Source organism: Callithrix jacchus, chromosome 8 (genome assembly GCF_049354715.1).
Source record: "Callithrix jacchus isolate 240 chromosome 8, calJac240_pri, whole genome shotgun sequence".
NCBI classification, from domain to species: domain Eukaryota; kingdom Metazoa; phylum Chordata; class Mammalia; order Primates; family Cebidae; genus Callithrix; species Callithrix jacchus.
The window spans coordinates 101,904,732-101,931,609 of NC_133509.1; the positions used below are offsets into that span (position 1 = coordinate 101,904,732).

The window sequence follows — 26,878 nt, forward strand, 5'->3', positions numbered from 1 at the left end:
CCTCAAATATCCTGATTTCAGTTTACACATATATATATATATACATAGAGATATGTAGTGTATATATGCAATTATGTGTATAAGTCTGAAGATACATATCACACAGACATTATTTGTGCAGTTGCTTCACTAGATGCTGTACATACAATAGAGCACAACACAGTTGCATCATGACTGTATTTTAATGTGGGAGATAGACATTGATCAAAGTATCACACATATAAATGTTGTGATACTCTCTATAAGTATGGTCATTGCTGTGAAGGAGAGGGATATGATGTCATATGAAGTATAATATGAGTATTTGACCTTTCAGTATATGGCCTTTTAAATTAGATAAGTGACAACAAATAGCTCTTCAAAATTAGACTTTATTTCTTGGAAATACTGATCAAAATTCAGTACTCAAATATGCTAGCAATGGAATTGTCTTGCTTCTCAGAATTCCTGTTGCTTTTAATACTACTTATTGTTATATCGTTTATAAAATCACATAAAATTTCAACCACTGAAATAATAGCAATACCATTGGAATTAAGGATGTTGGTATAGAAACTAAATAAAGGAGACTCTATGGAAATAGTGTTAGTTTTGTGAGGAAGAAATGATGCATAATATTAGGAATACCTTTTAGTCACAAAGTCTGGCTGCTTCTCTCTTCGCATAGTAAGTGATATTTGTTGATTAAATGTTAATTGCTCATTATTTTGTCATATTTGAAGTCTTGTGCACAAAATTTGGAAGTTTTCATGTTCCCATTCTTAGAAGACCTATGCCCATTACTAGTATCCCAGAACATGAGCTAAGTTATGCAAAGCCTAAAGTAACAAATTTACAATCAACATATATTAATAATGTTAAAAATAATCTACAGTATTAGTCTTTGTTTATATACTTTTAGAATAGTGATACTTAATTACATCAGTCTTTACTATGTTGATAACTATAATAATAACCAACATTTATTAAATATTTACTACTTGAAAGTGCTAGATAATTTACATAATGTTATCTTACTTAGCCCTCACAGTAATCCAGCGAGGCAGATTCTATTGTTATCATCAATTTTCAGATAAAGGAAGTGGCAATTCAAAAGGTATATCTATCAGGATCCTAGCAGAAGTTAGATATCATGCTTAAATATGTAACTGAGAAGAGTTGAATAAGAACCTGTAGGATGGGCTGGGCACGGTGGCTCACATCTGTAATCCCAGCACTTTGGGAGGCCGAGGTGGGCAGATCACAAGATCAGGAGATCAAGACCATCCTCGCTAACATGGTGAAACCCCATCTCTAATAAAAATGCAAACAATTAACCAGGCTTGGTGGTGTGTGCCCGTAGTCCCAGCTACTCAGGGAGGCTGAGACAGGAGAATCACATGAACCTGGAGGCTGAGGTTGCAGTGAGCTGAGATTGTGCCACTGCATTCCAGCCAGGGCAACAGAGTTAAGACTGCATCTCAAAAACAAAAACAAAAAAGAACCTATAGGATGTACAAAAGTTTGGACAGAATTTAGGGAAAGACATCATGGAATGCCTGGAACTAGTTACAGTGGGAACCATTCATACTCCTACCTAATGGAGCCAAGGGGAAGAGTGCTGTTAGAATCTAGAGAAACTACTGTAAGCAAGAAGGGCAGTCTGACACGAGCTGTGATCTTGAGTTGAGTGACACAGCCAACTTAAGATGACCTGGTAGAGAGGGAGCTAGGAGAATAAATGCCAGACCTTTCTATATCCCAACTCAGACTTCCGCCAGTGTCTTCCACTGGCTGTGAACCCAGCTGGAAGCTGGGGCAGAAAATAATTTGTTGATGCTATCCATACAGGTCAGTTCAGAGCAGAGAGGGTGAAAAGGGTTGGAGACTGATCTGAAAAGGAAATGGAAAATATCTAGGAATTAAAAAACTTGCTCAAGATTTCAAACTATTGAAGGGCAGAGCAAGTATATGGATGAATGACAAATCCCTTATTCCTAACTACAATACTATACTGCCTCTCATTTTAAAAAGTTTTATGAAATGGTACTTGCCAGGATAAATACTTTAAATCTGAAAGTTTCTATTCTATCTCAAACTGTTGGATGCATTTATGTCTAACAGTAAGTGACAGTAAATATGTCAGAGCTGAGCCACAAAGAATGCTAAAAAAAAAGGGGGGTCTTGATTCTACATGTCATTGGCATTTTCAGAACATTAAACCTTAGTTGTTCCCCTTGTTCAGATTCCAGACTCCATCATTTCTCGTGGTGTTCAGGTGCTCCCACGAGACACAGCCTCCCTCAGCACTACTCCTTCAGAATCGCCTCGTGCTCAGGCTACATCTCGCCTCTCTACAGCTTCCTGCCCAACACCAAAAGTAAGTACAGTTCCTTCGCACCTTACACCTGCTCTTCTATAGAAATCTGGGAAAACTAACCAATATTTCCTTCTGCTTGTCAAGGTTGGATTGCATGCAAAATTACACTATGAGAAACAAATAAAGTATAAGATAGTTCTCACCCATTGTGTCACAAATTGTCATATTAGGACAATACAGATTTCATTCAAAATGTCTTACTCCTACATTACAGCTAAGGGTATTTCTTTCTGTAGCTCCTGTTTCTTTGCTGTAAATTTGTTATTTTTTAGTGTACCCATCATTACAGATGTAAGGTTATTTGTTTACATTGAAGATTAATGTATTTTTGGCCAGTAAATAGCAAGATTAACAAAATTATGTTACCAAAGGGATTTCTTTAAACTTGTACAGGCTGGGGTAGCTCCCTGCTCTAGTATCATTCCAAATTTTTTCAAACATATTCATCTTGGAATGTTGCTGCCTAATATTTGCAAACAAATCTAAATTTATTAGAAAGAAAGTTTTAATGCCAACCTTTGGGGGAGGGAAGAAGTTTCTTAGTCTTTTTTTTTTTTTAATAATCTGTCACTGAATTGTGTAGGGTAGGGAAAGGATGAGACACTTATATACTGCTCACATCTTTGTATATATGATAAATTAACTAGCAGACATTATTACTGCTGTGACTGCTTTCTCCTAGAATGCTCCTTTCCTGATTAAGTTAGCCATTTGTGCTTTCAGGTTCTCAATGTGATGGATGTAATATTGGTCTCAAAAGATTAACAGTAACATTCCTTCTTATGTAATAAAACATGATGTTAGACACTAAATTTGTTCTAGGGAATCTGACAGTTCATTTTTCAAATTATAGTTTTTTTCTCTGTCATCAAATTTCAGTACCTATATAGCTGTCTTCCTCAATTCCATCTTTTCTATTAGTTTTATGAATGTCATAATTTTATTTGACTAGAAGGGATCTCAGTTTCTGATGTGAATAGTGCAGTTTGTTTTACATTACATGTTATAATCTTCTCAACACTGTTTCCAGTGTTTCTGTTGTATATCATTATTTTAGATATATGTCAAAAATAACTTATATTAATTTTATTATTTAAAAAAACTGAGGCCCTAAATCTTCAATGAAGATAAACCATCGGAACATTGTAGACGTTAAGTATATGCTAATGCCATTTGGGTGCCAATAAGTTACATTTTCAAATGAATGAAAACAAGGAATTCTTAAAACCTGAATCAGATGGAAAAATCTCATCTATGTATTTTAAATTATTAAAACAAAATAACTTAACAGTTTGACTGCATTAAAATCCAGTTGTACCAGCTAAACTCACTTGTAAAGTCTGGAAAATATTTAAAACTAAAAGTTAAGTTCACTGTAAGGTGTTTTGTTCACTGAATATTAATACCTAAATGTTGGGAATCCAGAACTATTCAAGGCACATTCTCTTTTTTTCCCTAATAATATACTGAAACCATAAGTATTTTTTAAAAAATATTTTATGCTAAGTTTAATTATACATAGTTATTCTTGAGTCTTTTTAAAACTTTGTAATTACATTTTAGTTAGACAGAGGATATAATATACAATTTTTAAAATCACTTGGTACTTCCAAATTTACCAAAGTAAAATTCTAAAAAATAATAATGTAATAATGTTAATATTCATTAAATTAATTCACTTATTGCAGAACTTTAAGAGAGCAAATGGCTTCTCTTGATATTTTTTTCTTGGTTAACACTTAGATATTCAAATTGACAATGAATTCAAAAAACCATTATGTCTTTGTCAGGAATAAGATTATAATTCTTTTGGATAATTTGTATCAACACTAGAATGTATACCTGAAAGATAAAATTATCACTTTGGTGTAATTTTTAATATAAAGTTTAAATGCTGAATTAGAATATTAATATGATAAAAGAAACTAGTTTGAATATTGATATTTTAAAAGGAGTTAATCTAGTCCAATTAGGAATCTGGAAATAAAATTTTTAAAATAAAGGAGGAAAGAAAGTGAAGTTAATCTTTCTAATAAGAAAGGTCTCATAAGTCATAAGACTGCTAAGAGAATCTAAACTAGGTGTTCTTGTAAGTGCTTTAATATCAGTGACAGATGTACTGTCTGTCTTCATGGAGTTTACAATTTAGTTGTATATTGCAGGCTGAGTATTGCTAATCCAAATGCTTGGGACCAGAAGTGTTTCAGATTTCAGATTTTTTTTTTTTTCGAATTTTGGAATATCTGCAGATACTTAAGCAGGTTGAACATCCCTAATCTGAAATCCAGAATACTCCAATGAGCCGTTTCTTTGTGCTCAAAAAGTTTCAGATTTCAGATTTTCAGATAGGGATGCTCAACGTGTAAAATAAACAAATAGATAATAACTCTAATAATTATAATTTCACATTAATTTAATAATTATAATTGAAATGCAATACCTGCTAAGAAGAAATGAAAATGTTATGTTGGCAGGAAATAATAGCAGGGAACCTCATTTAGCTAGGGTAAGTAGAGAAAGCCTAACATTTCACCAGGGGCATGAAGTATTAATGAAAACCAAATATGATCTTTTGTGCTGTGTGGAGGTTTTAGGAATTATAATGTTCACTTTGAAGGCAGGTATCACACCAATCAAGAATTTTTAAACTAAAACTTTTCATTAGTACATGAATACTCTAATTGAGTGATTTCAGAAGCCAATTTCAAATATCTGTTTTTTTTTATTTAAAATAATGAAGTTTTTGCCTTTCCCCACAAGTTGAATATCAAGGCCATAGATTTTAGCACTTAGCTCTGTTCTAGGTGAATTATTTACTTTAATTTTTAGCATAAAAATTTGGGACAGAGAAGTCAAAAAGCAATTTTGGGGTTTCTAATTTGAGATATTGGGTAGATGATAATGTTATTAACTATATTAAGGAATAAAAGAGAAATGGCAAGTCTTGAGGATAAAAGAAAAGAGGGTAATGCATCTTGATTGAGAATGTGTTTAATCTGAGGCTTATGTGAGACAACCAAAGAGTGATATCCAGCACAAAATTGGAAATACAATTTGAGTTTGAAATTCTTGTTTTTACTGCATCAGTTAGTACATATTAGTGTTAGCCAAATCCCATAGAAATCCCCTTTCTACATTTTTTCCTTTCTTTCTTTTTTTCTTTTTTCGAGATGGAGTTTCGCTCTTGTTACCCAGGCTGGAGTGCAATGGCGCGATCTCGGCTCACTGCAACCTCCACCTCCTGGGTTCAAGCAACTCTCCTGCCTCAGCCTCCTGAGTAGCTGGGATTACAGGCACAAGCCACCATGCCCAGCTAATTTTTGTATTTTTGGTAGAGACGGGGTTTCACCATATTGACCAGGATGGTCTCAACCTCTTGATCTTGTGATCCACCCACCTTGGCCTCCCAAAGTGCTGGGATTATAGACTTGAGCCACCGCGCCTGGCCTCTACATTTCAAATTAGGCACGCACAACTTGTCATGCACAGAAATGTATGTGCAAACATATTTTTTCTACATCAGAAATTCAATAGTTTTGAATGATCAGTACTAGAAAGAGCACTTGACTTGATAATAGAAGACCTAGATGAAAATTCTTTTTTCTCTGCCTCATAACCACACTAAATTAAGCAAGTTACTTAACTTTACTGAGTTTTGTGTCTATTATTTGACTGGCCATCCTTGTCTCTACAACAGTGTTTATTAACTCATTAAATAAGTCTTTGCCTTATAGTAGAATAGCAACAGTGAGCAAGTAGACATTGTTCCGACTTTTACAAATAGGTAAATCAGACAATTAAAAATTAAAGTATAATAAGTGCTAGAATTGATTAGCAAGAATACATAATATTATGGAAATAGCTATCAGAAGCACTTAACCAAATCTTTGTGAAAACACAAAGGGTTAAATAACCAAGTTATGATTCAGAACTAACAGCTCCAGTCTTTCTCTCTATGGCTTTTTATCATTGGGCCATAAAAGCTGAAACACCTCCTGTCCATCTGCATGTGTTAATCCATTTATTTAGGTCAACAACCATAAGAGTATAATATTATAATAAATACTGCAATATATCTATATTGTAATATCCTGGATTATGCATTGATCCTTTAAGATTCTTTAGCAATAATGAGAACAAAATCTGTAAAACTATTCCAGGTCTTGGTTTTTTGTTTTTTTTTTTTTGTACCTCATCACAACCTAATAAAGATAACCATGTATTATCCTTTGTAAATAATTCTTCATATCTTACATTTTATCCAGCAAATTTATTTGCTGAAATATTTTATTATATATAGGGAAAAGTCATTTCTCTCTTACATATTTTCTTTTAATGAAATCTGACTGAAATGAGGAGTGATTTTCACTCCTTTTGCTTTATGACAGTGAAGTATCTTTCAAGAACAAAGTTGGAATATTTGACTCTCATTGTCCTAATTAAATAGTACTTAAGTCAAATAGTACATAAATTCTATTTAAAGAAGTATAGGCAATATCTAGACACACAAGTTAAAATACTGGTAGTCTTCTAAAAACAATTTGCTGAAAGAATAATTCATAATTGATAAATTATCTTTTAAAGTGAGCATGATTTACAACTTAGATGAGTGCTGATTTTCAATTATGAAGGTCAGCAGCATCTCTATTTAGAAATGAAATCAAGGCCAGGTACAGTGGCTCATGCCTATAACCCTAGCACTTTGGGAGGCTAAGGCCAGTGGATTCCTTGATGACAGGAGTTCAAGACCAGCCTGGCCATCATGGCAAAACCCTATCTCTACTAAAATACAAAAACTTAGCCAGGCTTGGTGGCGCATGCATATAATCCCAGCATCTCAGGAGGCTGAGGTGCGAGAATTGCTTGAACATGGGAGGCAGAGGTTGCAGTGAGCTGAGATCAGGAAGGAAGGAAGGGAGGGAGGGAGGGAGGGAGGAAATCAAGAAGCTTAAGGTAGAAAATAGTGATCAGAGCACAGGAAAGGAAAAAAGGAGGGAGGGAGGGAAGGGAGGAGAGACGGAAGGAAGGAGGGAGGAAAGAAAGGGAAGGGAAGGGAGGAGAAGGAAGGAAGGAAGGAAGGGAGGGAGGAAGGGAGGGAGGGAGGGAGGGAGGGAAGGAGGGAGGGAGGGAGGAAAGGAAGGAAGGAGTTAAGAAGCTTTAGGTAGAAAATAGTGATCAGAGCAAAAAAAAAGATTCAAACTTTAATTTACCATCAATTTACCATTCCTTTTAGGTTTTATTAAAATAGAGAATATTTTTAAGAGTACTTTTATTATCCTTTTATTCCCTAAACGTCTGAAGTTTGATTTTGAGTTTAGTCTGTAGTCATATATTTCCCTGTACCTTAAAAGTTAGCAAAGAATTTTGTGCTTAGACTAAACAGCAAGTTGTGGTCTTTTGCTCTTAGGAAGAAAATATAAATACTATCAATATGTAATTGAACTGAAGTTTATACAACAATTAAAACATATATGTATTGAAATATCTTTATATAAAGGGTATAGTCCTTTAATGTGCTAATGTCTAATACTATATTCAAACAAAATATGTAATTATTACTTTTTTATAGGTTTCTCTTATTGTCCTTTGAGCAAAAGAATGTAGATTGCTCTGAATAAGCTATATTCTTAACTGAAGGTTTCTAATGTGTGAGTCTGAAAGGCAGTGTGAGTTCCTTTACCTATAAAATTGACACTGTTGATTTGATATCAGCATAATATTTTCTCTGGGGTGTTTTCTTAGTTTTTACAAACTATTGCATAGTGTCACTATTTTCCTTAGTGAACACCAGGGTGATTATTTAAACCAGGGTCATTCATTAAACCTGGGTTCCCAAGTCTCTGGAGAAGCTCATAAAATGGCTATAATTTCAGCCTAAATCAAGTCACTAACTGGTGACTACAAATTATTTTTCTCCTATTTTTAAGAGCCTAAATAGAATCAATAAGACTGTACTAGACATCAAATTCCTTTACTTTTGCTGAAATTATATCAACATTGGTATGTCAATCTTTTCAGCTGTTAATGACATTATAGAAATAGATTCTACATGTACATTCAACACACAACAAAAAGATTGGAAACCAGTGAATTAGTGAGATCAAAAATACATTCTCTGAGCAAAAAACATGTTTTCTTTTGTGAAAGTTTACCTCTTCTAGGGGGTGTTGAACAATAATATACCCGGCATTATTAGTTAGATCCAGCAGTTCTCAAACATACTGGTCTCAGGACCCCAAATTACTTCTGTTTATGTGGGTGAATGAAAACAGATGTTTTTGAATATTTACTTAATTATTTGTTTAAAATTATAATAGTAAAACCTTTACATGTTAACATAAACAGCGTATTTTTATGAAAAAATGTATTTTCTAAAACAAAAAATATGAAAACAGCATTGTTTTACATTTTTATAATCTCTCTTTATTAATATCTCGCTTAAAAGAAAATAGCTGGATTCTGACATTTGCTTTTATATTAAGTCTGTTGTAATATGTTGTCTTGGTTGAAGAATATGAATAAATAAATCAAGCCTCCTACAGGTATATAGTTAGAAAAAAGGGACTATTTTGTTCACATTTTTTAATAATTGAGAATATTCTTTGAGACTATACCAAAAATTTACAAATGTTGGTTTAATAAAGGTGAGTTGAAATGTGGAATCTAAAACCCTGACTAGGATCATTCCATACTCATACCTTATAATCCATTGTCTGTCTTGCACTTTGAATGGATCTTTTACCCAGGCATGATTTTGGAACATATATATTGGTCATTTGGAAAGTATAAATTCTTCCAAAAGTTGACATGTTTTGTTATATCAAAAAATTACCTTCATTAACATAACCACCAAGTTTCTCTAAAAACGTCTGTGATGTATCAGAAGCACTTAAGCTCATAGTGACACATAGACATTTTCTACAGTTCTAATTTATGCCTAGAAGCTAGAAATTGGGCCAGGGACAGTGGCTCACACCTGTAATTGTAGCACTTTGGGAGGCCAAAGTAGACAGGTCACTTGAGGTCAGGAGTTTGAGACCAGCATGGCCAACATAGGAAAACCTTGTCTCTACTAAAAATGCAAAAATAGCTGGGTGTGGTGATGTGTGCCTGTAGTCCCAGCTATTTGGGAGGCTGAGGCATGAGAATCACTTGAACCTGGAAGGTGGAGGTTTCAGTGAGCCGAGATTGTAATACTGCACTCCAGCCTGGGTGACAGAACAAGAGTCTGTCTCAAAAAAAAAAAAAGAAAAAAGGAAAAGAAGCTAGAAATAGTATCCCTGGCAAAAAAGCAACAAATCGTTTTTCTTGAATTGAAATGGCTTTATTTTTTAGAAAATATATACCAAACATCTAAGTGTGAATAATAACTTATTAGTTATTTTATTCTTTCAAGTAAAAATGATATTCTGTTTAAAAACTAGCTATTCAGCTTACAACTCAAACAATTGTGTAAGTAAGTGCTTTTCTTTGAGACAACCACCATCCTTTGGTATGCAGAAGCATTTTATTCATACTTTCCATTTTTTCACGTTTAAGGGCCAAGTTTTAATTAATTAATTTTTAAATAGTAAATTTAACATGTATTAATATTGTCATGTAATATTACAATTAATCATGTAAATGCAAATATTACATTGAGGACATAGTAAATATTAAATTTACTATGTCATTGAGGACAATATATGAAACTAGCTTTTTTAAAAAGAAAAATAGTATATGGCAGTGAATAGAACAGTGATTGTTCATCCTACTTGGATCTACTGCCTTAATTTATACTAAGATGTCAATCCACCATTGATTTTGTACCATCAATGCAAATGTCCACACAGCAAAAAAAGACAAATAATGTCTTAGTACTATTAGTAAAATAATTTAGACTTTGTAGAGCCCTGAAAGGGTTTCCAGGACCCTCATAGGTTTGTGGACCACACTTAAAGAATCATTGATAAAATCAAATGAGTAAACTGGCCTTTGTTTCTTGAAAATATTCTGGGTCAAAATTATGGCTCTTGAATCCTTTTTTAATATATATTTTCCGTAGAAGCAGTATTACAGTGGTATTCTCAGTTCTAGAGATCTGATGCTTTATGTAAATGACTACCAGTACCTTCCTCTGTGATCTAGGTTAATCCTGGAGCAGGGAACACTTACACCTCTCTCATTCCAAATGAGAGGCTTCATAAAATATTTCAAAGATTTCAGACCAGAAATTATGATTCCCAGCTAACTCCATTCACTTTCAGTGTGGTATTACTTCTGCACTTGGATAACAACTAATTTTCCCCAGGATGTTCTGTCTACTGATAGATAATATACAAACCCCTCTTTTAAGAAATAACCTAGTTGTTGGCAGATAATCTATTGAGTATATAATTTGGGATAGCTCATTTTTGAAATCAGTTTGGAACACTTAAAATGTAGGAGAGTTCAAATAAAAATACACATTGTCAGTACTATCTAAAAAGTCAGATCAACATTGCTGGCCCACCATGTACATAATACAGTGTATCAATACTCAGCTAATATTCTTTAGACACTCCAGACTATTTTACTCACTTATATTAAATGCCTGAGTCCAAAGGACATTTGAGTAACTGATTTCTGCCCTAATTCACTGTTATCTAATTTCTCTTCCTTTATAACATTTGTTTGGGGATTTATTCTCATTTGTTAGCAAACCAGAATTTTGAGACTTCATATAAAAAATGATTCTCTTACACCCTTTTCTAATGAGAAAGGTACCACCCAGCATGGGAAATAATTTAATATTTTGATGAAACTAAAATTACATAATAATTCTTTTTAGCTCTTTTTGGTTTATAACTTATTTTCAGTTGTTTTCCTGTGATGTTCTGCTGGGTATGTAGGATTTTACATCAGTTTCTCTTTTTTCATTATAATTATCATTATAATGATAACTGAAAATGTAATTTTTCTATCTCTTTCTAATTATTTAATGGTCACAGAACTATGTTTCTTACTGAAGCTAAATGTAACAACTATGAAATGTATAATTGCCACTCTGAAGTCTAAACTTGCAAATGAAATTTGATACCTGAGAAGATAGAGCAAATAAAAAATTGCTAGCTCTAGAATTAACATTTTATACCTAAGACAGACTGTAAGTGGTATAGTTTGGTATAGTTTCTTTTTGTTTAAAAAATGTACATTCTCATTTGGAAAAAAATTTGTAAACACATAAAAAAGTTCTTATAAAATGCCCTTTATAAATAACCACTGTTAAAATTTTGCTACATATCATTCTCTTATGTTTTTCTCTGCATTTAAATATTTTATAACAAGAAGTCAGTGATTAAGAGCTCAGTTTCTGGAGTCTGACAGGCCTGGTGATGAATCACTTAATAGATGTGTGGCTTTCAAAAAGTTACTTCACCTCTATAACCTTAGTTATCTCATCTATAAAATGAAAAATCATGATACTATTTGCTTCATAGGGTTGTCTTAAAATTTTAAGTTTAAAATCTATATAAATCACTTAGCACAATGATTGAAATATAAGTACTCATTAAATATTAGCCACTATTACTAAATTGTCTATAGCATTTTAACCTATCTTGTTTACTTAGTAATATGAGCATCTTTTTATGTCATGAACATCTTTCCATGTTGTAAGTTATCTTCTACAACATTATTTGGATTGTTTGATATTCTAATTGATAGATGGGACAGTTTTTTCACCAACCATTATTTCAGATGTTTTTGTTTTTTCTTATTTTCTAGTTTTAAAAGCAATGCTCTAGATAATCTTTCAGAAGTTTAAGGTTTTGGAGTCATCTCTTAATTCCATTACTTCTCTTAACTCCATTACTTCTGTTGTTTCTTCTTTTATTGAAAATATATGCAGAACTTTTAGGCTTATTATTTCTATATTTTACATGGGTACCAGGAATAGATCATTTTGCATCTTCATATATTTAATGATATATTGGAAGAAGCAGTTTTTAGCATTTGCATTTGACTGATTTACTGGCAGACACTTAAAAACTATAAACCAAGAGTCTTCTGAAAAGCTAACAGGCTTGAGCGTGTAAAAGTATTACACTACAAGGCACAACGTATTGAGTACCAACCCTAGTCTCCCATATTATAACTTGATGAAGGCCAGGCACAGTAGCTCATGCCTATAATCCCACTACTTTGGGAGGCCAAGGTGAGAGAATCACTTGAGCCCAGGAGTTCAGGACTAGCCTGGGCAACATAGTGAGACCCCATCTCTACAGAAAAAAAATTTTTAATTAGCTGGGCATGGTGGTATGTGCCTGTAGTCCCAGCTACTCAGGAGAATCACATGAGCCAGGAGGTTAAGGCTGCAGTGAGCTGTGATGATGCTGTTGTCATCCAGCCTGGGTGACAAAGCAAGACTTTGTCTCAAAAGTAATAAATAAGTAAATGAAACCGTAAGGACTAGTTGACCTCAGTTTCTGTTATTTGTAACATCAAGATATTAAATAACCTCTAAAGTCTCTTGTAAGCTTATAATTCTGTTCTTTTGAAATAGTTCCAATATCAACTAAAAAACATTCTTTTAAGCCCTTCTCCCTCTGATATTTTATTAATCTCCATTTAATATAGAATAATTTACATTTACTTATTTTATCTTTTACATTCTGTTCTAGTATATAAAATGAAATTATTAACTGAAAATGTTCTAATTTCACTTAAGATCTTTTACATTTGGGTAAAGCTTGTCTCTGTTAATTGAAATATTGATTTATCTTGATATCCACTCTAGTTTTATTTAAGTTATAAGAAGATAGGAAAGTGAAATGTGGAAATACAATAAATTGTGAAATTAAGAATACTAGTTTTCAGTGTAATTAAATAGCTTTGATTCAACTGTTTTTTTGTTTGGAAAATATTTTGTGTAAAACAGCCCAAAAAATATAAGCGGCCCCATCATTATTTCAACAACAGAATTTATTAGACATAGGCATGATTTACATATACTTAATATCCCATTTCGACTTTAATAAAGAGTATATAGAGGTTCTTCATATGTTAAAATGATACATATTCTAAAATTAGATATTTTCTGACTCAAAATTTCAGGATGATCTGTTCTCCCTACACATTCTACTTTCGTTAAGGAGAAAACACAGTGAATTTTTCACTGAATATTTTTAATGCGTATTATGTGTGAAATACTGTATTAGCTATTGGGGTTACAGCAATGAATAGACTTTTTAACCCTGTTCTTAAAGACCTCATAGTGGCAATTATGTGAAAGTAAATATTTACAAGAAATCTACCACATCAGGATTGACAACCTCAAAGAATTCTTCTAATCCAGTAGGGAGAAAAAAAGGATGAGTGAAAGGCAAGCATAGTCATTCAATAAAATAAATACATGCAGCACAGAAATATGTTGAGGGGAAGTACACTGTCACTAGAAATCTACTAAAAATTTAAAACAACGCAAATTTTGCAATCAAATTGGTAACTATTCTAAAAATTATAATCATTACTACTGTAATGACCAATGACATGAGTATTTCTATTCACACTAATAGGAATATAACCTTTCAAGCAATAAATTTGTATAACCTTTCATACATGTGTCATATACATGTGTTGTTTGTTTATAAAGTATATACAGAAATGTATGTACTGTATAGTGTACATATAGAGAGAGAGAGGCAGGACCTTAAAATGTGACGTTTTGGCTGGACACAGTGGCTCACTCCTGTAATCCCAACACTTCAGGAGGCCAAGGTGGGCGGATCAGCTGAGGTCAGGAGTTCGAGACCAGCTCAGCAAACCTGGTGAAACCTCCATCTCTACTAAAAATACAAAAATCAGCGGGTGTGGTGGCAGGCACCTGTAATCCCAGCTACTTGGGAGGCTGAAGCAGGAGAATCACTTGAACCCAGGAAGTGGAGGTTGCAGTGAGCCGATACTGAGCCAATGCACTCCAACCTGGGCAACAGAGCAAGACTCCATCTCAAAAAAAAAAAAGTTATGTTTTAACCAATCATCTTATCTCTAGAAATGTATCCAAAGTTATTATTAAAGAGGCCATCTCAGACTCTGTACAGGGATTTTTATTTTAGCATTATTCACATTAGTGAAAAATTAGAAATAATTTTAATGTGTATGAAAAATAACTTGTATTAATACTACACACATATGTTATTCTATAACCTTAAAAATAATCTCATTAACAATATTTAATGACATGAGAAAATGCTAAAACTACAATGTGTAGTTAAAAGAATTAATAAACAGAACAGTGAAGAAACAGAATTGTAGATTATTTCACAATATACGTTATTTCTAAAACCAGGAAAATATACATATCTGTTTGGTTTTTGTTTGTGTATTTTTTTAAATAAGATCTGGTAATTACACCAATGTCCTGGGGTCTGTTTTTCAAATTTGTAGCAAAACTTAATAAAGCCAACTAGAGTTGTTTATACATATATTTACAGGCATACCTTGGAGATATTGCAGGTTCAGTTCCAGACCACCGCAATAAAGCAAACATTGCAATAAAGTGAGTCACACAAATTTTTTGGTATCCCTATCCTGTAGTCTATTAAATGTGAAAATCATTATGTCTAAAACAAATCCCTATACATATCTTAATTAAAAAATACTTTAGTTCTAAACAATTATTACAATCATCTGAGCCTTCAGGAAATCATAGTCTTTTTGCTGGTAGAGGGTCTGGCCTCAATGCTGATGGCTGTTGGATCAGGTTAGTGGTTGCTGAAGGCTGGTGTGGCTGTGGCAATTTCTTAAAATCAGACAAGTTTGCCACATTGATTGACCCTTCCTTTCACAAAATATTTTGCTATAGGATGCAATGTTTGAACTCATTTTTTCTACAGTAGAACTTCTTTCAAAATTGGAGTCCGTCCTCTCAAAACCTGCTGCTGTTTAATCAAGTTTATTTACATAATATTCTAAATCCTTTGTTGTAATTCCAACAATGTTCACGGCATCTTTACCAGAAGTAGTTTTCATCTAAAGGAACTCCTTTCTTTGCTTATTCATAAGAAGCAACTTGTCATCACTGAAAGTTTTATCATGAGTATCACAGTAATTCAGTCGTGTCTTCAGGCTCCCCTTCTAATTCGAATTCTTTTGCTATTTCTACCACATCTGCACTTATTTCTCCTCCACTGAAGTCTTCAACTCCTAAACATCCATATGAATCAGCTTCTTCCCAATGCTTATTAATGTTGATATTCTGGCCTCCTGTGAGCCAAAACTGTTCTAAATGGCATCTAGAATGATGAATTCTTTCTGGATGGTTTTCAATTTACTTTGCCCAGATCAATTATAGGAATTACTATATGGTAACTGTATAGTCTTATGAAATCTATTTTTTAAATAACACTTGAATATTGAAACTACTCTTTGATCTATAGGCTACAGTGTGGATGTTTTATTAACAGGCATGAAAACAACATTATCTCCTTGTATATCCCAATCAGAACTCTTGGATGACTAGGTACAATGTCAGCGAATACTTATATTTTGAAAGGAATCTTTTTGTGTAAGCAGTAGGCCTCAGCAGTAGATTTAACACATTCAGTAAACCATGCTGTAAAAAGATGTGCTGTCATCCAGGCTTTTTGTTCCATTTGTAGAGCATAGGCAGGGTATACTTTTCATGATTCTTAAAGGCCATAGGATTTCCAGAATGGTTAGTAATCATCAGCTTCCACTTAAAGTCAGCAGCTGCATTATTCCCTACCAAGAGAGTCAGCCTATCCTTTGAAGCTTTAAAGCTAGGCATTAGCTTCACTTTTCTAGCAAAGAAAGTACTAGATGTTTATAAGGCTGTTTTATCTACATTGGCCGTTTTATCTGCATTGAAAAGCTGTTGTTTAGTGTAGCTACTTTCATCAGGATTTTAGCTAGATTTTCTGGGTAACTCACTGCAGCTTCTGACATCAGCACTTGCTGCTTCACCTTGTTCTTATGTTATGGAGACACCTTTTCCTAGACCTCATGAGCCAACCTCTGCTAGCTTTCAACTTTTCCTTTGCAGTTTCCTCATCTCACTCAGCCTTCATAGAACTGAAGAAAGTTAGAGCCTTGCTCCTGATTTGGTTTTGTCTTAAAGGGCAGTTGTGGCTGGTTTGGTCTTCTAGCCAATCCACTCACACTTTCTCCATATTAGCAATAAGCCTGTTTCACTTTCTTCTCATGCATATGTTCGCAGGCGTACCAATTTAAATTTCCTTCTAGAACTTTTCCTCTGCATTTACAACTCAGCTGTTTGACACAAGTAGCCTAGCTTTCTGGCTGTGTCAGCGTTCAGCATACCTTCCTCACTAACCTTAGTCATTTCTTGCTTTTGATTTAAGTGATAAACATGCAACTCTTCCTTCTACTTGAACACTTAGAGGCCATTGCAGGTTTATTAATTGGCCTGTTTTCAATATTGTTATGTCTCGGGGAATAGAGAAGTAAGCCTGCAGAGAGGGAGAAAGGCAAGGAATGGTCAGTCTGTGGAGCAGTCAGGGCACACACAACATTTATCAATTAACTTCACCATCTTACATGGCACCGTTTGTGGTACCTGAAAACAATTACAAAAGTAACATTAAAGATCACTGGTCATAGACAACCATAACAAATATAATCATAGTAAAAAGTTTGAAATATTGTAAGAATTATCAAAATGTGACACAGAGATAGGAAATGAGCACTTGCTGTTGGAAAATTGGTGACAATAGATTTAATTGATACAGGGTTTCCACAAACAAACCTTGAACTTGTAAAAAAACACAATTATCTGTGAAGCACAATAAAATGAGGTATGCCTGTATACCATAGCATTTTTATATCCAGGATAAGCCATTCTATTCTTAAGCCTGCTGGATAGAAAATTATCATGTTTCAGTGACAGTTCAGAGATAAATTTTATTTGGTCTCATGTACAAATAATAGAAAATTATTAAGAACATATAATTTGCTGCTTAAAGGGTATTTATTTTAACCCATATTAACTCTTTTATTAAAGATGAGTTTTATAATTTCTTTTTAGATAAGAAATTGGTAAAAAATAATATCAGTTGAATTATTCTCCAGTTAGTGAAAAAGAAATAATTTATATAAAGGTCTAATTTTGTATAGATTATACTATCTTGGAATCAAAACTATATAGAACTTCAAGATCAAAATTATAAATGTATAATAAAATATAAATAAATAATTGTAAATGTTAATATATTATTGGAAATCAAAACTTTTTAAAAAGATGATTTCCTAAGGATAAAAATATGGCAGAGGGGTTTGGAGGATCAATTTGCCACCTTGATTCTAATTTTTGACTTCTCTCTTCATTCTTACCCTTTGCAAATTTTCCTGGATTTTTTTTAGCTTTTTATTAGTTCAGTTTTATAATCATATTTCCTTTCCTCCAGAAACACATTAGGGATTATTTTTTTACACACTTGTATATTAACTTCCTCTCTTACTTCATTTATTTCTTCCTTTATCCTTATCTTAATAAATCACAAATTAAACAATGTTTTGTGATGAGGCACCAGTTCTATTGAAATAGCTGAATAATATAATATTATAGCAAAGTGAAATATTAACTAAATCCAAAAAGTCCTTTGTTATTTATAGGAATTTGTTGAAATGTTGAGCTCTTAAGCAAAACTTCTTTTTAAAAATCTCTTCCTCCAAATCATAGCCCCCAGAAACAATCTATATCTGCACCAATATATACTAAGTGATACTCGTTGGAAGATAATTTCTAATAAAAATGTTTTATTTCTTTTCATTGATAGTCATACTTTTTTAAAAAGCCATGATATAGTATAATAAGTTTAAAAATATTAGTCTCAGAATACTTCTGAAGATATAATGAGATCTAAAACTAAAGTGGCTAACTCCTTAGAACAAACAAACAGAAATCTTGGTTTAATCCATGTAATTTTAATCTAAACTGATATAAAATATATTATAGAGAGAGGGGTAGAAGGTCTACATTCATCATTGCATAGGTGAGAGACTAAATTTAATTAAAAGACCTGAGAGTCAGAATGTAATACCAGCTGTACTTTGATATTATTATTCATGTGTTCAGAAAGCCACTGAACCTTCCCAGACCTTGGTTCCTGCATCAGTAAATGAAACATGCAAAATATACATTTTCTAAAAAAAATTTGTACCAAACATCTTGTAACTAAAGAGAAATATAAATGTGTACGCCCAGTGATATGTGAGTCTACCTTAATGCAGTTATCATAAGCCTAAAATTTCTTTGAAGTTTTGTATTTTATTTTAAAAGTTAATATTAAGTTGATTTTTAAACTATGAAATATATGTTTGGTTTAATAAAAATACTACATTTACAATTACTTATTTTTGGCAAGAGAAGTGAGGGTGGGGCTAGAGAGTTCTCTACCTTTTAAATGGTAGAAAAGTTTTACAGTGAGCTCAGTTTTAGAAAATTGATGTAAATCAAAGAGAATTAACACTACATATTAGTTTAGGATCCAGGCAATTTCTTTTGTTGCATGATATTAATAGAATCTAAATTCTTGGAAAAAGGTAAATATAAATGTCAGAGTCGTTTTACTACAGGCTGAGTCCTGGTAATTAATCCCTGAGGATAGTTTCCCCAGTAATTAATCCCTGAGGAAAGATTCCCAGAATGTTGCAAAAGAGGTAATACAGTGCCACATTTTCAGACTGTTTCTAAGGAATACTTTGTTAAATACATTTTAGTTAAGAGACTGAATAGAATATTGAAGTGTTTTGGATTCCATATATAATATCTTTTAAAATCTCAATAAAAGAATTGTCAAAAGATTTCTTCATGATTAATGATGACTTTTTGTTTTGCTACTAAATTTTAATTATCAATATATGTAAGTAAATGAATAATCTCAGTTTACTCCATAATCCTCACAATTATTTACATTCAATTCTCAAATTTCATTTGTATTGCTGTGTTGGTACAAGCAATATAAACATTTACAGTTTAACCTCTCTTGGCTACTGATAGTGTTTTGCCTTCAGAAAAGTGTTAATAAAAATGGCTAATGATGTGAGGCTCTTATGATTATCATGAAGAGTAAAGTCGTTCATCTTATCTGAATGCTAATCTTTTGAGATTTCTTTCACATTCTTATCCAAAATATAATAATCAAGCATTTGGCCAGGTACGGTGGCTACCGCCTGTAATCCCAGCAGTTTGGGAAGCAGAGGCAGGTGGATCGTCTGAGGTCAGGACTTTGAAACCAGCCTGGCCAACATGGTGAAACTCTGTCTCTACTAAAAATACAAAAATTAGCCAGATTCAGTGGAGCACACCTGTAATCTCAGCTATTCGAGAGGCCGAAGCAGAAGAATCACTTAAACCCAGGAGGCAGAGGTTGTGGGGAGCCGAGATTGTGCTACTGTACTCCAGCCTGGGCAACAGAGCCAGACACCGTCTCAAATAATAATAATAATAATAAGCATTTGAATTAGCTGTGAATCTCTTTTATCTATACCACCCCACTATAACTGATGATTAAGGGAGGACTAAAATAAATAAGGACATTACATTTTAAATCTACTGCTTTCACTTTTCTCTATTTCTTAAATTCTAGTGTATATAGACATCTTTTTCAAATTATTTCTGAAGGTTTTCAATATTAGGTATTATTTCAGAAGCCACAAAAAAAAAAAACACCTCATATGAAACTTGAATTTTAGTCATTTCTGACTTCAAACACCTTGGTTTTCCACTTTAGATGGTTTCAAAGACAGGCTTATTTATAGAAATTTGATATCAAGCTTAGATAAGCTATTTGCTCCCAAAGTCTCTATTTAAATCAGTCTTAGAATCTATTTTTTACATTCAGAGTTTAGTGGTAACTGTCTTTTTTTCTTCTTGTAATTCATTCTTTAAGTTTCTATACTTGCATTTGGAACTGAAACCATACAGGAAAAATGTCTTCCATATATATATAGTAATGTAAAATTTCTTCTGCAGATGGAGTGAGACAGACAGACATAGTTACATATACATATACATTCTCTTATGAGCATCAGTTTTTTTCCAGCCCATATATTTTCAGGCATGCTAAGGGAATGCTACTTTAAACTGGAAATTAGGGACTGTTGATTTTGTTCCTAGAGTTGTCATCAACTTCCAGTGTAACCTTGAAAAAGCTACCTAATGTTGCTGGGCTTAATGTAATGTTAAGCCTTCTAGAAATAAAAGACAATATAGAAAATGGTTTTCACTTGTTACTGTGTAAATTCAGAACATCTTCACAGTTTCTGAAAATTTTCAGAAAGCAGCATGAGGCATCAGACTAGATTTTTATAGGAATCTACCAACTCTACCTTTATAATCTAGATACTGTGAATCTGCATTTAAGATAGAAAGCAGCTTTTGATATAAAGACCTCAGAAATCAAAGAAAACAGCACAAGAGGATGAGAAGATATTATGAACTCACTCTGAATTCACTTCATGGAGAGCCCCTCTCTTATAAGTGCTGTTGTTCTAATTAGTATCCACTGTTTCTAAATTTGACAATTCTGTTCTACTAAGAGTTAGAATTGATTATCTTTTGTCCATAACATTTAGTTAATGCTGAAGAATTAGTAAAATCTGTTTATATCAAGTAGCGCCAAAAGTTGATGCAACTCTTATCTACCAAGATGCTTTTATTCGAAATGAAAATTCAATTATCTCAGTATTTAATTATTCCTCAGCAATCTCCATATGCTGTCAGAGTTCTTTTAAAAGGGATAAGACAATATGTATCCTACTTCCAGGAAATAAAATTCTGTAGGATGTTCAGGTTTCTATTATTACCTGAAGACTTTAACTGGGAACTTTTGGCATTATACTGATACTTCTACTATCTCCTAAAACAAGAAGGAACATTACAGCTAACTTTACCTCTGCTGGTCTGAATTGAGACCTCATTCTGCAAGTACAGAATCCATAGTGTAAAACCACTTGGTCTGAAGCTTCCTGCTATTCACCCTGCCCTTTTTGTTTTGTTTTGTTTTTTGACTGCCTCCCTCTTTATCCAAAACATTAGAGCTTTATTTTAAAAGTACCTCCTCTAATAAAATACTTTGTGTTTAGAAACTTCCCCTTACTTATTTACGTAGTATATGAAATGACTTATTTTAAAAAGCAGTTTTACTTTTCATTTTCCCTATCTTACTCAAGATAGGAAATTTTCCAAGAGGAAAATTCAACTAAAATAACAGAAAGCTTTGAGGTAGTAAGTATATCTAACATTGGTCTGGCATTAAAATTTTCTGGTTGGGCAGCACAATTGTTTAATTGGGAAACTCAGTGACAGCTGAACACCCTCAGTGCTTGGGTCAGCAAGCAGAGGAGCTTCATTCTGTCACCTATCAAGAATGATGCTTGTCAAGACTGATCTTTCCACCTACAGAACATTCATGTTTCTAGTCATACCATTTATGTTTTCTGATATTACAGTGGGATAGACAGTAAAACAGTAAGAGAGAAAAGTACGTAGGTATATTTGTAATTCTTTGTTTTTTGTAAGCCAAATGCAAATGTAACACTACTCCAGATACTGCTTCCTCAGAAGTCCCCAAGATAACCAAAAGTAAGTGCCAATTTCCTCATCTCAGGGATAATGCCATAACAAAGACTGAATTCTAGGGACCAGCCTATTTGCAGAGCATGTCATACAGCCTCTGGGTTAGTTAACTCCTTGGCCTCCTAAGAGCTACCACAGAGTCAGTTGATGTTTTTGCATGTATTACTTACTAATGTATAGAAAATTTTTTAAGTTCACTCTTTCTTTATTCTGTCTTTTTTGCCCATCTTCCCTCATTGTAGCAAATTAGACGGCCGGATGAAAGCAAAGGAGTTGCTAGTAGAGTTGGATCCCTCAAAGTAAATATGTTTCTAACATTTTTTGGCAAGATTTCGTCTATAGCCTACACTTCTTCCTTTTTGGAGGGTGGTGGGAGGAAGGGGGCTTTTTCCATTTTTCACCATCCCATTTTTTTAATTTTAATATTTTTATTGGCTGTTGGGTCATTTTTTTTTGTTTCAGCTACACATAGAGCAACCAGCTGAAGGCAAGCTGCCAAATAATTAGCTTTGAATGGCACCGCAAACAACAGAAAGGGCAACTGCCTCATTACAGGTGCCTATAATTTGGGGTTCTAGAATAAACCGTTCCTCTGATTGATGTCACTGACTGTGTGTTAAGTTCCTGTTACACAGAGAACTAACATTTATTTTCAGAATATTATCTCCCTTTTAACTTTAAAAAAAAATAATAATTTGAATGTTATTTTGGTATCATTACCATTTGTAGTTCATTTCAGAGAAAAGTTATTATGAGTTAACAATATGTATTCAATGCACATAATCTTAAGAATTAGAAAGGAATTTTATGTCATGCAGTATAATGGGCTCACATATAGCTGATAGTAGTTATGCCCTCTTAATCTCTGTTTTATTTTTTAAAAGTTAAAAAAACTGATACAACAATCAACAGAACCAGATACATACCTAGTTGTTTGCCCATTTGTATATATAATCTGCTAATATACAATTTAAAGATTACTAATTTGATCATCTTGTTTGCTAGTTGCTAAATATTTATTTGTTCAATATGCCTTGGGTACTCAGTACTCAAACCTTTAATCATAATGAAAAGGTAAATTAGTTATCACTCTTAAGAAACACCAACTGATCACTTTTAATGCTGCCACCTTAAATGCAAGTTAGAAAATTTGCTGAATTCTAAAAATATGCAGAAGAATCACCTCACAAAATTAATCATTTTCTTATATCTCAATCCCATTTGCCCTTACAGCAATAGTAACTGTTAAAGTAATCAAAATGCTAGATAATTCAGTACACTGGGATGTCCTAAAATTTAATGACTTCCTTGAGGCCTAATATTGAATCATTTCAAAATTTTGCACACCTCCAATTTATTTCCATTTAATAATTTATGAAATACTAATTTCTGCACTCTTTCCTCTCCTTGCCTCTTCTGCCTTCTTAGCTTTACCTTTTTGTTGTTGTTTATTTGTCTGTGCGCCTGCACATGAGTGCACATGGGTGAAGGTGTGTTTGTATGTTTGTGTCCTTTATTCCAGAAAAGCCATCCCCTCTGTTCTTTAACACTGCTTTATAGTGGGTAGCTATTTTATTAAAATGTTATTTCACCAAGGATAAACAGAGGGGTGGGAAGTGTTAATTGTATGCCTATTTCAAAACGTAGGCAATTTAAGATTACTCAGTCAGAAAAATGTGAGTTTATGTATCCTGATTATATATCAGTAGCATTCCTCACTGTCTATCTGTGAGGTATCATTTTACCTTGGTCTTTAAAGGAAGATAAATCCATTATAGTTTAAACTATGGATTATCACTCAAATTCAAGTGAGAAGGTACAGAATGACATGACTGAAAATTACTGAAGGTGAAATAAAAATGGCATCCATAACTGTAGCACTGTGTACTGTAAACCAGATTGTATGTGCAAGTGTGTGTGTGTGCAGTTATCTCCAAGTTCGACTTCTGGATATATAGAACTTCAAGTTATAAATGTATGTTTATTGATTTTAAGTGTATATACAATATGAGTATATATATACATATATATGTTTAAGAACAAAAGATACATTTTATAGTTCAATCAGTTTATATTAATATGGATGCAGTCTTAAATCAAAAAGTGTGTTTGGGAAAGAAAGTCAAATTTCATAATCTTTAAATATCTTTATGCCATATTTCTACAAAATAGAAAATATCAAAGTGAATCTCTAGGGAATTATAAGGATGGTTATAGTATATATTTTCTCTAATGCTTTGGGAAGAAGAGATGCTGTAATTAAACAAAATAAAATGTTGACTTCCTAGTCACGGGTTTGTTGAGCATGCATTCTTACATTGTAGAAAGACCTTTGAAGTTTTGAAATGTTTGCCAAAGGCAGTGAGAAATGTATAATGCTGTGATCTTATATTTAAAAGGAAAAAGGAAAACCGAAAAGAGAACAAGTTGCTTTTTCAATTCATTTTCTGATGTTTACATGTAGCTCCATCGAAAGCTGGAGGAGCTCAGAGATCACCTAGAAGGCAATGTGAAAGAATACTCTCTCAGAGTAAATGTACGATTTCACTTGATGATTTTTTTTCCCCTAAACTTCTGCTGACTGGTAATTCCAAATCTGATTGGTTTGTCCTCTCATCTCCATCTTTTTCCTTTCTGTCTCTTTTCCCTCTTTCTTTCTTTCTTTTTTAACTGCAGTGTCATACTCACATTTATGAAATAAAGATTAAATTAGCAGGGTGGAGGACCCAAAAGCCACACTGACTAACATTGCTGTTGATTAATAATACGTTGGTCCCAGTGCAAAATAAAATCTTTCTTTTCAAAATCACTATTTCTTATACAGTTGTGTAATTTTCTGAGGATCTTTTCATGAGACTTCATTTGGAGATTTTTCTGTTGGTCATATCTTCTACCCCTTGTTAGTTATGTTAGCAGAATAATAAATTATGAGCTGGATATGAGGGGTATATCCTTGATGACTCAATTTCAGTGTTCAAGGAAAATAATCAATGTTAGAGTATCATAGGTGATCTGGGAAGTAGACACATTTGTTCTGAGTTAATAGACTTAGACTCTTTTAGAATAATTGTATGTAAGTTTGTTTTAAAATAAGAACATTAGCAGTAAGCACCGACACCAGGAACACCTTCATGTAGCATCTTACAAATACCTGAGCTAAAGGCCAATATACCCAAGACAACCATTGAAGGAGAATAGTACCTTGTATCCACTCAGTCCTGTATATACATCATATAATCAGAACTCATTAAAGTATTTTTTGAGACAGATAATTCAGGCTATCAAGATTTTCAAGAAAAAAATCTCTAAATTGGTATATGATATAAGTGCAGCAGAAGAAAAACTAAATTACTACGCTAATTTATGGCTGTACCCTAAATTTCATACTTGGGGTTTCTAAAACAGTTCCTGTGAATCCTGGCTCCTGATTTACTTTTCCCAAGATTATTACCATTCATTTAATTCCTGCCACTTTAATAGTTTTATTATAAAAATTAGAGATATGTTAATTATCTGATTTATTAGCTTGTTTTTAATTATATGACACATAGTCATGTATAGCTCTACATTAAATTTCTGATTATTAAAATATAAAATGTTTTTTATTAATACCAGTTATTAAATTCTAATAACTAAAAAGAGAAGGAATAATACACGTGTCTCATATCTCTGCTTCTTCCTTTGAGCTAGTCTTTCTTTTCTACACATATTCTTACAGAATTTTGAAAAACATCCATAATCACGTCCCAGAATCGATCCCATTGTTTTTTTTTAATTAAATCAGTCTGAACATTCCTAACTATTCTAGAAGCCCATAAAAACATTTTAATATATGTATTTTAGTCTTTTGCTATTTCCTTCCTAATCATGAGGAGTGATTTTTTTTTTCAGTCAAACTGAGACCAAAGAGTTGAGACTTGGTGATATCTATATGGTAGTAAGTTAGTAAGAGTTCAACATCAATTTAAAATTTGATGCTTTAAAAATTAGATTATCTCATGCCACTCTTTAATTTCTTTTTTCAACATCTGTACTACTGTATGATTAATCTCAGCATCTTCATCTTTTGTTTTATTTCACTGAGAAACACTTTTTCTGATTACCTTGTTTCTAAAAATATTCAATGAGAGGTTTATCAGGGTAACGATTCTGTTAACTGTCTGATATGGGGAAAAAAAACTATAAAAAGGCAAGTAGTAACCTCTCTAGAGAGTTCAGCTAAGGAAACATACAAATCAATTGCTTAGCGAAATTTTCAGTTTCTCTCTCCTTACTCTTTAATTCTTACTACCCAAGTATACCTTAAAATGCCTTGAATATTAAAAATTGATGCTAAAAAGAAGTTATTCTCAGAAGCATAGACTGTGTTAGACAGGTTTAGTTTATAAAATGAAGTAAATTGGTGATGGGTTTTGTTTCATGAAAATTTATTGTAGGTGTACACAAACAAGAACAAGTGTGTATTAATCCATTTTCACACTGCCATAAAGATACTACCTGAGATTGCATAATTTATAAAGAAAAAGGGCCAATTGACTCTCAGTTCCACATGGCTGGAGAGGCTTCAGGAAACTTACAATCATGGCATTGGTGAAGGGGAAGCAAGGTACATTGTACATGGCAGCAGGAAGGGAGAGAGCACAGGGGAAACTGCCACTTTTAAAACTGTCAGATCTAGTGAGAACTCCCTCACTGTTATGAGAACAACATGGAAGAAACTGCCGCCACGATCCTATCACCTCCCTCCAGGTTCCTCCCTTGACATGGGAAGATTACATTTTGAGGTAAGATTTGGAAACACAGAGCCAAACCATATCAACAAGTATATGAAGTATCTTTTATTTCATGAAAATACTGATGAATATTTCAATTAGATGAGTTAGAACTATGTTTTTTATACAATTGTATAATTTTCTCAGGATCTTTTCGTAAGACTTCAT

At 33.0% G+C, this 26,878-nt stretch overlaps 1 protein-coding gene across 50 annotated transcripts in view; it reads left to right on the forward strand.

The window, feature by feature from the left end:
• Nucleotides 1-26,878, forward strand: part of GPHN (gephyrin) — a 689,342-nt gene that overhangs the window by 443,997 nt on the left and 218,467 nt on the right. For 34 of the 50 annotated variants that reach the window (XR_013521272.1, XM_078335184.1, XM_078335182.1 and 31 more), the window contains 2 exons: nucleotides 2,225-2,359; nucleotides 22,181-22,237. Coding sequence is in view for 49 of the 50 variants with exons in the window: in XM_078335184.1 (XP_078191310.1) it covers nucleotides 2,225-2,359; nucleotides 22,181-22,237 (192 nt within the window). In the remaining variant the exon portion in view is untranslated. Of the gene's footprint in view, nucleotides 1-2,224; nucleotides 2,360-22,180; nucleotides 22,238-24,402; nucleotides 24,475-26,878 lie in introns of all 50 variants that reach the window. The other 16 variants (XM_078335196.1, XM_078335199.1, XM_078335197.1 and 13 more) reach the window with 2 other exon arrangements.